At 52.1% G+C, this 13,021-nt stretch overlaps 1 protein-coding gene across 1 annotated transcript; it reads right to left on the bottom strand.

Annotated features, from left to right (window-relative positions):
* Positions 1-1,069: 1,069 nt before the first annotated feature.
* On the bottom strand, positions 1,070-12,509 carry FOXI3 (forkhead box I3). The gene is made up of 2 exons (XM_054991630.1): positions 11,954-12,509; positions 1,070-1,662 (listed from the first exon to the last, which is right to left on the bottom strand). Exons 1-2 carry the CDS (start codon positions 12,507-12,509, stop codon positions 1,070-1,072), a joined length of 1,149 nt encoding a protein of 382 aa, XP_054847605.1.
* Positions 12,510-13,021: the final 512 nt, after the last annotated feature.

Here is a 13,021-nt window from a genome sequence, read left to right as displayed (position 1 = left end):
GTCACATATGATTCCTCTGGGCAATGAGGCACGAATTGAGGGTTCCCGGATCGTCATCCACTAGCCAGTAAAGCCCTCCTCGGGATGGGATGCCTGAATGTTTCCAGAGCCACACGCTAGGGGGGAAAACAGCACGCCAGAAGCCTCCTCCAGGACATAGCTGGCTTTCTACATTCCAGGAGTTTTTGCCGCAGTGCACAGCCCCTCCACCTGCAGCTCCTGGAGGACTCGTTTTCTGGATATCTGAGTGGCTCCCAGGCGACTGATTTTGATGGAACTTACTTCCATGAAAACACAAGTGACAGTCATCCAACACATAAGCAACTGATGCCGGGTTTCCTTACAGTTCTGCAAAACTGCATAGCGCTTTTGCTGGATGGACAACCGACACACTTCTGGGTCTAGCACTGTCCGTGTGCCTTTCAACTCAGCCAGTCGAATGCAGGCCCACAGGGACTCAGGCCACTGCCTGCTCTGGCTGCCACCAGGATTGTCAAGCACAGGGCAGGCCACATGACGCAAATCTGGGCCCTCAGCTCTGGGAGCAATTTGAACGGGTCATTATTGGCAAAGGGATCTTGATTGTTTTTCATTATTGGCAAAGGGATCTTGATTGTTTTTCATTATTCAAGGCACTTTATCAAATCTCTTCATCTGTTTCTTTGACACACCAATGCTTGTAGACAGAGGCTGGACTCCCCCACCCCCAGCCCTCAACCATTATTAGATTGTGTGCTTCCAAAATTAAGCTTGTATACTTGGTCTCCTTTCTGGCGATTTTAGAAAATCAAATCTAACTACGACACTAAACCCATGACTCAGATCGCCCTCAATTACAGAATTTGGTGGCACACTTGCACAAAAAACTGCTAAGTGCCAGCTGTCCCATGCGCTTTCCCACATATTAAATTTCAAAAGCATCTTCTTTTTGGGGGGCCCAGTACAGGTGTCCTGCATGGAACTTCTTAGAAGCCAAGAAACAAGAGGGAAGTCCCAGTCTTCCGATCTGCCCCAGAAGGCTGGCCTCCTCCTCACCTCCTCGGGAGATCAAGGCTTTCTACCCAGTGCCCTACACTTCTGTGCCCTCCCGAGCATAGATGAGGCTACTAACGGTGAAGTTATACAAGTGGTTGTACTGGCCTGCCTGGCTGCCACTGCCGGGGTGCAAAGGGCTGTAGTAGGAGCTGGTGGGCCCGGGAACTCGCTGCAGCTGCTCAGCAGGAGGGAATTCCTGCGAGGAGCTGCTGGAAGGGGCCAAACCGCCGGCACTCAGCGGCCCAGCAGAAAGGCTTCTGGGATGCAGCTCACTGCCCAAACTCCCCGTCAGGCGGCCGCTGCCGTTGCTCAGCGAGTTCATGCCACTGAAGAAGGTGCCAAGGCAACTGGGCACGGGCGAGACCATCCCAGGCGGAGAGGCGCTTCTGGAATGTTCCCTCATGGAAGCAGCTGGCTCCAGCTCCGGGGAGAGACTCCCACCACAGGACTTCCCGGGAGCAGAAGTGCTGGGCTGCCTACCCTCAGTCTTCAAAACCCCGAAGGCCGAAGCCGGGGAGGCCACTCTAGGCGTGCTGCTCTCGGAGCGTCTCTTGCGCTTGCGACGGAAATTCCCATTGTCAAACATTTTCTCACAGTTTGGGTCCAAGGTCCAGTAGTTTCCTTTTCCTGAAGAATGAGAGAAAAGTTTTTTTTTAAAGAAATAATTTCCTAGGAATAGCAGGATCCCAAGTATGGTTTTAAATACCTTCCATTAAATCCCAAAGTCTGTGTTTGATCCATCCCCCCAAGAGAAGAGGCAGCTATGGACTACAAAAATCCCGTAACTAGACCAATTAAGGATAGTTTTGCACATATAAAATTAAGGCTGTTAGTGGACGATAATTGTTAGCAGTTTGGACTGGGTACGAGTAAAATAAGTAGAGAGGACCTACCCCCGCTGAACTGCCCACTGGAAGCCATTTCAGTCTCCCAGTACATTGCCACTTGCCCAAAGCCCAACAACATGTAACTAGGGCATACTGTGGCTAAACAAGATCAAGATGGGCAGCCATGTCTATCTGTAGCAGCAGAAAAGAGTAAGAGCCCAGTAGCACCTAGAAGGCTAACAACATTTGTGGCAGGGTGTGAGCTTCTGCGAGGCACAGCTCACTTCTGCAGATATCAAGTATCTTCAGCTCAGAGGAGAGGACAGGCAGCAGGGAGGGCAGGCTGAAGCTGAACAAATACAAGCCTGCCTAGTTTCTGGGTACAGGCAAATCTTTGGTATATTATCAATATATCACAGACTTATCTACGCCCAGGAATTAGACAGTACAATAATTAGCCTGCACAAAACTCAACAATAAATACTGACAATTGTCAGGAACATCCTTGCTACTATTTTATTTATTTACTTACTTCATTTATACCCCACCTTTCTCTTCTGTGGGGATCCAGGGTGGCTTACCTAATTCTCCTGTCCTCCATTTTTATCCTCTCAACAACCCTGTGAGGTAGGTTAGACCACGAATGTGTGACTGGCCCAAGGTCACCCTGTGAGCTTTCAAGGCAGAGTGGGGATTCGAACCTGGGCATCCTATATCCTAGTCCAACACTCTCACCACTACACCACGCTGGCTGGTATGTGGCACTCCCATGTGATCCCAGCAGTTAGAAATACCTATAAAAATTGCTACCTTACTACCTGTGATGTTCTAGGTAAAACCGCTAGTGTTGTTCTGGGAATATCTCAACAAGCCAGTATCTTGCCTGGAAAGGATTCTTGGTCAAACGGAGTAGTGCTAATGTAGCCATGTAATTTAGCAACAATAGCAGTGGCTGCAGAAGAGATTTAAGTCTTCTTAATATTTAGGTCAAAATCAAAGAGCAACAAACAAGTTAAGCAACAATGGAACAGCAGGTTCATTCTAGGTGGGCAAAAGTCACAGCTGGAGGATTACTAGAGCTGGAAACATATGAGAAGACCTAACCAAGAGAGTATCTAGGGTAGCTTGCAAGGCCAGCCCTTCCCGTCTCTGTTTTTTAAGGGCAGGTGGCTCGCTACATCCAGAAATTTCATGAATTTTGTTCCAAACAGCTTTTCAGCTTGTGGCAATGATAATTCAAGATACAGAACAGATCAAGGATCTCAGCGGGAAACAAATCAAGTTGCTCTCCTGCATCCCAAGCTCAATTCCAGCAAGATGTAAGAAATCAAGCCTCATCAATGTCTAGAATATAGATTTCATCACTTCCTGAATCATACACTTGTTGACTTGTTTCACATAGGCATTACTGTCCTTTAGCTTATATAGGTTGGTTTATCAATGTTCAGTACAGATAAATAATTACTAGCAATGAAGTTCTTCATGATATGCCCTGTGGAGTGGAATCAAGGCATCTCAAAACCCTGTACTGTCCACTAAAGTCACCAAGGAGTGAAAACAGCAAAGACCACCGTTCCACCCAATTTTCCAACCAAGTCTTGCTAACCAGCTGTCTTGTAAATAGAAATGATGATTAGATCAGGGAAGTCCACGTGGGAGCCAAAGCTTGCAGAGGCGCAACCAGTCGAATGGGTGTGACTGTTGTGTCACTTTAGAGCAAAACAGCCACCCTCTAGAGCCAACGCCTTCCTTAGTTATAAGTATGTAGATGGATGTTCAGCACCCTGAAAGAAATGACACTAAACAGAATAATTTCTGAAGATACACCCTTGGGCCAGAGGTATAAGTTTCCTGAAGGCACATATTTTGAGGATGAAAAGGGACAATCGATTATCTCAATTTATCATGCTGAGATCACAACCATTCCATTGGATGGATTTTGCCAGTGAAGGAGGACGCATTGTGCTAACAGCACCAGATTTTGTGGGCGTGTCTACCTGGCATCAATTCCCTCAGTATCCCAGAGATCTTGAGTGACATATACTTCCCACCCAGAATGACATTTCTGAAGTCCAGCCTTCACTTTGCAGACGAGAGCCTCTTCCGGCTTCTCCAAAGTTGTAGCTTCAGGAAACATTCACCCCTTTCCACCTTCAAACGCTGGGTGCCTTTTCCAGCTTGTCCCAGGATCTTACATATGCCGGGCAGCTGCCGTTACAATTTATATTACATCAAAGATTCGAACATCTTTTACTCTCCCGGTCTCTCTCTGCAAACTGACCACCTGCCAGGAATCCAGAATAGGAAGTCCGTGAATGTCTAAACTGCTAGCAGTTGAAGCGATGCCGTGGTTTAGGCATACAAGTCTGAACTGGAGAGTCCAGATATCAGATTACAACAGAGTCTGACAAGCATAGGGGGACTGAAAGCAATTGCAAGGGCATTTGTTGGCATCGTCCAAAAAGCCGAAGCCGTGAAATATCTAACAAAAGGTACTGTTTCAAGTTCACCAGACCTCTTAATGAGGCTGGATGTTCAGTCTCAAGCTCTTACACTACTGGAGGATGAGGGGAGACTTTCTAATTCTTTTTATCCACCTCACACACACACACACACACACACACACACACACACCCCAATGTCCCGTGAGCTCCTTCCTTGTTTTTATAGTTGCTAGATACCCCAAGTGTCTCACTTCCTGGCGATGGACCAGGCACGTGCCGTCACAAAACGTTCCATGTGCAAGCACAGGAGAGGCCTCCGTATCTGCTCTCAGAACAGCCTAACGCTCCTTAAGAGACGCAGAACCAAATGATGCGGGTCGATCAAATAAAGAGCAGGAAGTGGCCTTTCCTTCCTCTGCCATCAAGCCTGTGACCTCCGTTGTCACACCCAGTCCTAATGCAAGGTGTTTACAGTCTAACCACATTCAAGTATGATAAGCAGAGGGTAATGAATGACCCAGTGAATGAACGTTCACACTGACTTGTCTGAGCAATATTTGCTCTTGAACGCTTCAGCCCTCAACATGTGGCTCATCTGTGCACTGTGGCCCAATGTAACACCCACCCCATGTTCCAAGAAAGGGAGCAAGGACAGTGGCTCGCGGGGCTTGTTGTCGGCAGTTAAATAGGATGAGAAGCTGCAAGCTGCCCTGAGCTGTGAGCCTCTTTTGAGGGACGGAAGTGAGGGGCCCTTCTTCTCCAACATCCCACCCTTAGAATCAGAGGGCAGGAAGGAGTCATCTAATCTAACCCCTGCCCAATGCTTTTGCGCTTTCATACCGACATATGGATGGCTGCCAGAAGAGGACGCTAGCAACAGAGAAGAGAGAGTGAAACCACCCACACCTATCACCAAGGACCCTCTTCCTAGGTATGAAAGGTCTGCTGGGACTCCATCCTGCCTAAATTTGATCTGGCAGCCATTTTAGGACCTTGCTATGCCTCACTTTGGAGAATGAAAGGTTAAGGCGCTCCTTAGTCCATCGTGACAAGTGGCCAGAAACTTGGGAAAGAGATTCACTGATGGGACACCTGCATGCCCACCCATGGGGTGGGGGGAGCTTGCATAGCCAGGCGCCCACCATGATCTATCGATGTAATTTTGTCAGCAAACGCAAGTCTTCTCGAGTGCAAAATCCAATTACTATGAAGCAGCCAGGTGGGCTTTATTCCTTTTACAGACCTTGCCTGAAGGTCTCCTGCCAGCTTGCCTCGGGCTTGGGCGAAGCCTCCGCTCTGCCCGCCCTCTTGCCCCCCCTGCCTGGATGCAACCAACCTTTCGTTGTCTTTCTGGGAAGACCCTCCCCCCTCACTCAGTCTCTCGACATGCGACATCTTACACAGGGACGCTCAAGTGTAGGAAGACGCAATGTTAGCCAAGAAGCGTAGTTTAAATTTCACCTCTCTACACCAGGGTATTTAAAAAGACTGCAGGCAGAGTTTGCCAACGGGAAATTGACAGAGCCTTTGGGGAGGTGGAGATGAAATTAACCAACTCTCTGAGGAGTGATCGCCACCAACTCTTTTTTAACTACCCTGGTGCAGAGGGGTGAAATTGACAGAGCCTTTGGCTCTGTCTTTTTAAACTATGCTCCCCTACACTTGAGCATCTCTGTGTAAGATGCCCCGTGTAGAGAGAGTCAGAGCCAGGATATCTGTACAGGCTCAGTCCTGGACTCACCCCAAGTTCCTGGATGTCACAGTCCTTTCTTAGATATTCTTTGGGGCCAGCTCCTGCAACCGCCAGCCAAAACGCTGCCACCTCATCCCCACCCTGCTGGCTCAGAGGCTGCCATCCCGGCTCTTTTCTTCCGGTACCATCGAAACGTGTGGCGGTGGTCTCTTCCCCTCTGCTTGCGCAGAGCCTGCCCACGTTTCTTTCTCGGAGATGTTTCCCCGCCACCCAAGAGTGGCCCTCCACTGCTCTCCCTTCTTACTATTTCCCAGGACCTTTGGCAGCTCTGCCTAGGTCTTCTGGATCACTGAGACAGACGACAGACTCTCCCCAGCATGGCCGACTGCAGACGGGGAAGCTCCTTCTTTCTGCTCATTCCTTGCCTCTTAAAAAGTCTCCTTCCCCTTCTTTAACTCCCCCTCTCCCCCACTCCTCTTCGTGGCTGTTCCGGGCACAAAATTCCCACTCAGCCAGACGCCGGCCTCTTGCGCATTCTCTTCTCTCATTTAACTCTTCATACACACCTCCTGCTGAACACAACTAGGCTGTTCTTACGCTTAACTACCTTTTCAATTCCTGTACTCCCCTCAATAAAATCTGATGTTTCGTGGTTACTGGTAGCCTGTTTGAGGCAACTGAGCTTGCTGGCCCACGATCCAGGTCAAGAGTCCTAAACTGTATGTTCTGCTCTCTCTAATGGGCAAGTGTGTCAATTTCCCAAGCTAGCCAGCATGCAAGAGGTTTCTCCCGGACACTGAGCTTAATTCCTCCAAATTGGTTGCTCTTCCGGGTGAGCATCCCAGACCCAAATCAGAGAGTCCACAAGCACCTAAAAACATGACAGGGAGCACATGGGGGGGGGGGAACACGTCGTTGCAACCATCCAGGAAAATCTCCTCCTCTCTCCTGAGCGGCTGTGCAGGCAGGTGAGTGGGAGGGCAAGAATGAGAGCCTGGGAGGGGGCATGCCCCCCCTCCGATCACTCACTCCCCAGAGCCCCCCCCCAAAAACCTGGAACCAGCCCTGATTTGAGAAAATATGCTTAAAACGAAGGTAGTTCAGCAGCATCGGTCTGTAGTAGAAGAGCAAGATTTGGGTCTAGGGGCACCTTAACGACCCACTAGATTTCCAGGGAATGAGCTTTCACAGGCTGAAGAGCCCTGGTCTAAATAAAAGCATTAAGAGATTCTTCCTGGATGTGTGTATTGTTCCTGGATGCCTGTGAGCAGCAGCCTGAATTCTGTGGCTTCTCAAGCCTGCATTTTCCAGTTGCTCTCAGTCTCTGCAGGGACCTGCGTGCTCCTTTTGGGAGTCTCGCATGCTTGGCTTTGCCCCCAGCCTGTCATTTTGCCAACCTCCAGGTGAGGCCTGGAGTTCTCTCAAAATTGCAACTGATTTCTAGAGAGATCAGCTCCCTGAGAAAATGGCTGCTTCGTAGAGGGCACTCTGGGGCATCACATCCCTGCTGAACTGCCCCAGCACCGCCCTCCCCAGCACCGCCCCCAGATCTCCAGGAATCTCCCAAGCCAGAGTTGGCAGCCCCACCAGCATGGCACGAGTGCAGCCTGCCACCACCCCTAACTCCACCCCCCCCCCCAGAGCCAGCAATGGATCCCACCCAGGATGCTGATGGAGAGAACGGAAGATGATGGCCCAAGAAATTTCCTACCCTTGGGGAGGGGCTATTTTTTAAAATATTTCATGCCTGAGGAGGTGCTGTCTTGATTTTGGTTGGTTTCAAATAATTTTTTATTATTATTGGCATCCTTCTCAAGACAACTCAAGGTGATTTACAAATAAAATGTTTTATACCGACGAACAACAACAAACAGCTGCACAACAATATTAAAATCAACAGCCCAATTTCCAAGGGGCCTCCTCCAGTTGTTCTGCCGGGCAGGACCCACAACTGAAAGGCCCCAGAGGGTCCACAGCACAGCCCTCCCCTGCAGGGCAGGCCCTGCGCCTGGGCCGGGAGGAAACGTAATGGGACTCAGTGGGGAGGCAAAATCCGGGTCCCAGGCTAACAACCAGCACCTTGAACGGACTCTGGAGACTAAATGGCGAACAAGGAAGCGACCGCAACCGGTGATGACCACACGGCTTCTGGTTTGGGATTTAACTTGTTCCATGTTAAGCAAAGCGAAGGCACAACCGCTTGTGCACCTTGCGAGAGAAGTGGACCGCTAGAAGCGAGGAGGACCCCCATGGCTGCCAGCCTCTGGCCAAGGAACCTTCTCGGCCTTTTCACAAGCGAGCCTTGAAATGGTTCTTGCTTCAGAGTCGTTTGCAGTTTCTGCAGCTGACTCAGATTCTGCCGTCTGCAAAAGGACAAAAGGGGGGGGGGGCACTTAACCAGGACAAAAGTGAACGAAGAACCAGGACGGTTAAACAGTCAAGGGCCCAATATTAAAATTACTAAACACACACACACACACACACACAAAACAAAATACAGGCATTTATTACAGGATATTATAATAAATATGTTGATATTTAATATTTAAGTAATAACATAACATTTCGTTAATAATATAAAAGCACTTACAGGCCCAAATATAGCCTCAATACAGATTAAAATCTAATTAAAAAAACTAAAACTGGTCCTATTTTGGCCTACAGGTGATTTCACACGAGGCCTCCTTTGAGACCACCTCCTACAGGCACTACTCACACGACTCCAGGAATTACCACCCAAGACCCAGGCACTCAATGAGGGCCGAAGGGGATTTCAGAGGAGGCGGCCTTTTAAGCACACCTCTGACTTCAGCTACTGATATTAATTGGAACGTATACTCCAACTTGGTCCTACATTGATTGTATTTATTAATTATTATTCTATTGCCTGGAGTTACTGTGTAATGGCCGAAAGGCATCTGGCCAGTATTGCATAAGGTGCTTGTCTGAGATTTTTATAAGGTTTTAATCTGTATTGAGGCTGTATTTGGGCCTGCAATTATTTCTATATTATCTTGTAATAAATACATGTATTTTGTAGTATATTGATATATATATATTTATGTTCTGCATTTAGTAATTTTAATATTTGGCCCTGTGATTGGGATTCCTTTAACCTTCCTGGTTCTTAATTCAGTGCTGGTTTCCTCCAGCGGCCAGACCACGATTTCACATGGCAAATGCCGTGTTTCCCTGTTAGCAATAACCAGACATCGACTGAAATAACAAGAGGGGCTCAAAATCCTTGCCATCATCTCAACACAAGCAGCGAGTTTCTGGTTGGAAACGGAATGCTGATTTTATTGTGTATTTTGGATTTGCACCCCAGCACAAGCGTACAAGATGCAAACAGAAGGGATAAGAGATGCTTCTCCCAGATGGCCCACCAGATTCCAAAAGTGCATACTGAAACCGCGTGCGTGAAGCCTTTACTTCGCTGATCCTCAGTGGCAATCCTGGGAGGTGACCACGGCTGCCATTTTGGTAGTGGAGTTCTTGGCTAAATGAGGCAATGGCTCTCAACCTTCAGCAACTCATGCTCCGTTTTAAGTTTTGCACAGCCGCCCCATCTCTCACCCCTCTCTCACCAGTGCCCATCATGTACCAGGCAGCCCCCTTTTAAACTAAGTGCCAAGCTCTGCACGCCTTATGGAGGCCACCATCATCTCAGATGTTCAAAATAAGTGAAGATCACAGCTGCTACACTTCAAAAGCTACTGTAAGTAAAATGTTTGTACTGTCTGGACAAGCAAGCTCAGGTCTCTATAGGGCCAACACTACACACTCTCCCTCTGAGAATTATACTGAAAACTAGAATTGTGCACAAATTGTGCACCACAAACCAACTGCTAACTGCCTTAAGAAGAGCCCTGTGGAATCAGAACAGCAAGGGCCCATCTAGTTCAGCATCCCATTTCACACGGGGCCTGGAGGGCCAACACCATAGAGGCCTTCCCATCCTGTTCCTTCCTAAAACGATGTTCAGAGGTTGACTGCTTCCGGATGTGGAGGCTCCCTTTAATCACTATTGCTAGTAGCCATTGACAGACCTCTCCTCCATAGCGATGTGAAGGGCTGCGGGGGAATTTTGAAGGGGGGTGTTCAAATGACCCCTCCGCTCTTTCCCCCAATGGAAAATGGGAAAATTTGGTGGAGTGCCCCTTATATTTTCTCTTTTAGAATAAGTAAAATGTCCCTTAAAGCCAAGTTTTTCACACACAAAGTGTGCAACGTGAAAAAGTCCAAGGACTTTCCCCATTTTTTCCCATTAAAAATTAGGAAATTTTGCAGAACACTGAAAAAACGTATACAGTATCTTCTCAAAACCTCGTCTTACAAAACATTTCATCATTCCAAATGTACAGCATGAAAACAGTCTGGAGTTTCTTAATTTTTCTAACAGAAATATTGGGAAATTTGGGGGTGCACAGGAAAAAAGATTATACTGCAGATATTTACATTTTCAAGATTTTTGCATGTGTAAGTAATTTTAGCAACAATTAATATGCTATAATGTGTTTAATGGTGCATTATTTAAACGGCGTTTCCAATATTATAAAGTTTAGCTTAAAATCCAAGCATGCCGCTAGTATTACCCATTGCGACTGTGACAGTATTTCTATCCAAATAACAGACTCTTTTGTTTACTCCAGAACGTTTTCTCTCTTCCACTTCCATTTTCCTACCTCTCATAGGACAAACGTCAAAGATACGTGTCATGGGAGCAAGGGGGCTCAGCAGTTTCGAACCCTTTCTCAAGTTAAATAGGTATACTTGCCATTTTGCTTATACAAAACCAAGACGTTTATAAATCACATAAACATGTCAAATAGTAAAATTGTACATGCTAACTAACAATAAATTATGCATTTTGTCTTAAGTCAGAAAAAAATAGATTTGTTGGGGGGGGGGGGTGTTTTTCTCCATGGGTCCAAAATTCCCAGAAACTTTACACTGCTAATCCTCCATGAATCTTTCTGAAATCCTTTCAGAGCCCCCCACCCCCGCTCACGGCCCTCACATCCACCGGCAGTGAATGCCACAATTTAATTATTTAATTGGGTCCTTAAAATATGAATGCCCTGCATCGGGTACGGCGCTGCCCCAGGCACGGGTCTCCTCGGCCGTGACCCAGGTGGAACTGCGCTGCCAACCACCACCGAGGAGAGCGCTGGGGCCGCCCGCGGGCCCGGCTTCTGCCCGGGGAGTATATATGAAAGGGGGGGGGGGTCAGGGTGTAAAATGGATTCATAATTTAAACTAAACTCTAGGCAATGTGTGAAGAGGTTTCAAATTAGGCCCGGCTCCAGCCGACCGGCCACCTGCCTCTTCAGGCAGCCGTCAGGACGGCCTCTTGGCTGCGGCCGGCGGCCCTCCGCTTCTTGGGCCCCCGCCTCACCGGAGGCGGCGCATTCCGCCCTCAGGGGTCTCCCTGCGCCCTGGACGCCCCCCCCCCGGGCCACCCCGCGGCCAAGGGGGCCTCGCCGCGCAGCGGGCCGGGAGGGAGCGCCGCCCAGCGCCGCCGGCCAGGCGCCCTGAAGCCCGGAGCGTGGCGGGCGCCGAGGCGAGAGGGGCGCCTGCCGGGCTGAGCGGCGCTTCAAGCGACCCGTGCCGAGGCCCGCCGCAGAGGAAGCTGCGCCTCGTCCCCTCCAGGGCAGGCCGGGGGCGCCAGGCTGCCAGGGCGGGAGGAGCGTCCGAAATGCGGCGGCACGTTCCGCTCCCGCCCACAAGCGGCCCGGTCCGCGCCCGGCTGCCTCCAAGGCCTGCCCCCTGCCCCAGCGGAGGCGCACGTCGAAGGGCGGCGGCGGCTCCGACCGAGGCGCCGTCGGGCAGAGAGAGAGACTCCGAGTCCGCCTTCGGCTCGCCGCGCCCGGCCTCCGCTGCCCCGAGCGCACCTGCGCCTTCCCCGCCCGCCCGGCCCGGCCCGGCCCTGCCCGGCCGCCGCGGCCACCCACCGGGGTCGTCCTCGTCGCGAGGCACCTTGCGGAAGCAGTCGTTGAGCGAGAGGTTGTGGCGGATGGAGTTCTGCCAGCCGGCCCGGGCGCGCCGGTAGAAGGGGAAGGTCTCGGCCACGAACTGGTAGATGCGGCTGAGCGTCAGGCGGCGCCCGGGCGCGCTCTGGATGGCCATGGCGATCAGCGCCGAGTACGAGTAGGGCGGCCGCACCAGGCGCAGCAGCTCCTCGGGCGCCGCCAGGCCCAGCCAGCCCAGCTCCGACGGCGCCGCCGGGGAGGGCGCCGCCGCCGCGGAGCCGCCGTAGGGCAGGAAGGGCGCCCCGGAGGCCGCGCCGCCGCCCGCGCCCCACCAGTAGCCCCCCGGCCCGTAGTCGCCCGGCGCTCTCGGCCCCGACGGGCCGGCCACGGCAAGGGCGGCGCCCGCCTGCGGGAAGGCACCGAAGGCCTCGCCGCGGTAGGCGGCCAAGGCGGGCGCCTCCGGGGAGCCGCTGGGCGGCCAAGGGCCCGGGCCGCCGCCCTCCGCCGCCGGGGGCTGCCGTCGGTGGCTGCCGCTCATCCCCGTCGCGCCGCCCGGCGCCGCCCGCCGCTCGCCCCTTATAGCGCCGGCGCCCCGGCGAGGCGGGCTCCGGCGGCAGGACGGGGAGGGGCGCCGCGCCCGCCCCTCCCCGCGCCCCGGACCCCTCGAACCGCCGCCCCGGCTGCCCGGGCTCCTCCCCGCGCCGCGGCCTCCTGCGGCCGGCCGGCCTCCTCCCCGCCGCCTGCCAGCAGCCCTCTGGCGCAGGAGGGCGGCCCGGCCGGCAGCGCCCGGAGGCCGCCGACGCTCCCGCGGCGCTGGGAAGCAGCCCCGAGGGGGAGCGGCTCCCGGCGCGTCGGGCGAAAGGCGCTCTGGCTCTCGAGACGCCGCTGGCCTCTGCGGCCCCAGGCCAGGCGCCCCCGCTCCGGGGCAACCTCGGGGGCTCGTTCCGGCCTCCGCCCCCAGCGGCCTGAGTTGGGCTCCTTCTGGGCTCGGCCGGGCCGACGCAGGCGCCCTCGGGGAAGATGCCTCCGCCTTGCCTTGGACGGCCGCGC

The sequence above is a fragment of the Eublepharis macularius genome, chromosome 11 (assembly GCF_028583425.1).
Source record: "Eublepharis macularius isolate TG4126 chromosome 11, MPM_Emac_v1.0, whole genome shotgun sequence".
Taxonomy (NCBI): domain Eukaryota; kingdom Metazoa; phylum Chordata; class Lepidosauria; order Squamata; family Eublepharidae; genus Eublepharis; species Eublepharis macularius.
Note: the sequence above shows the minus strand (reverse complement) of the source record. Positions and strands in the feature narration are given on the sequence as shown.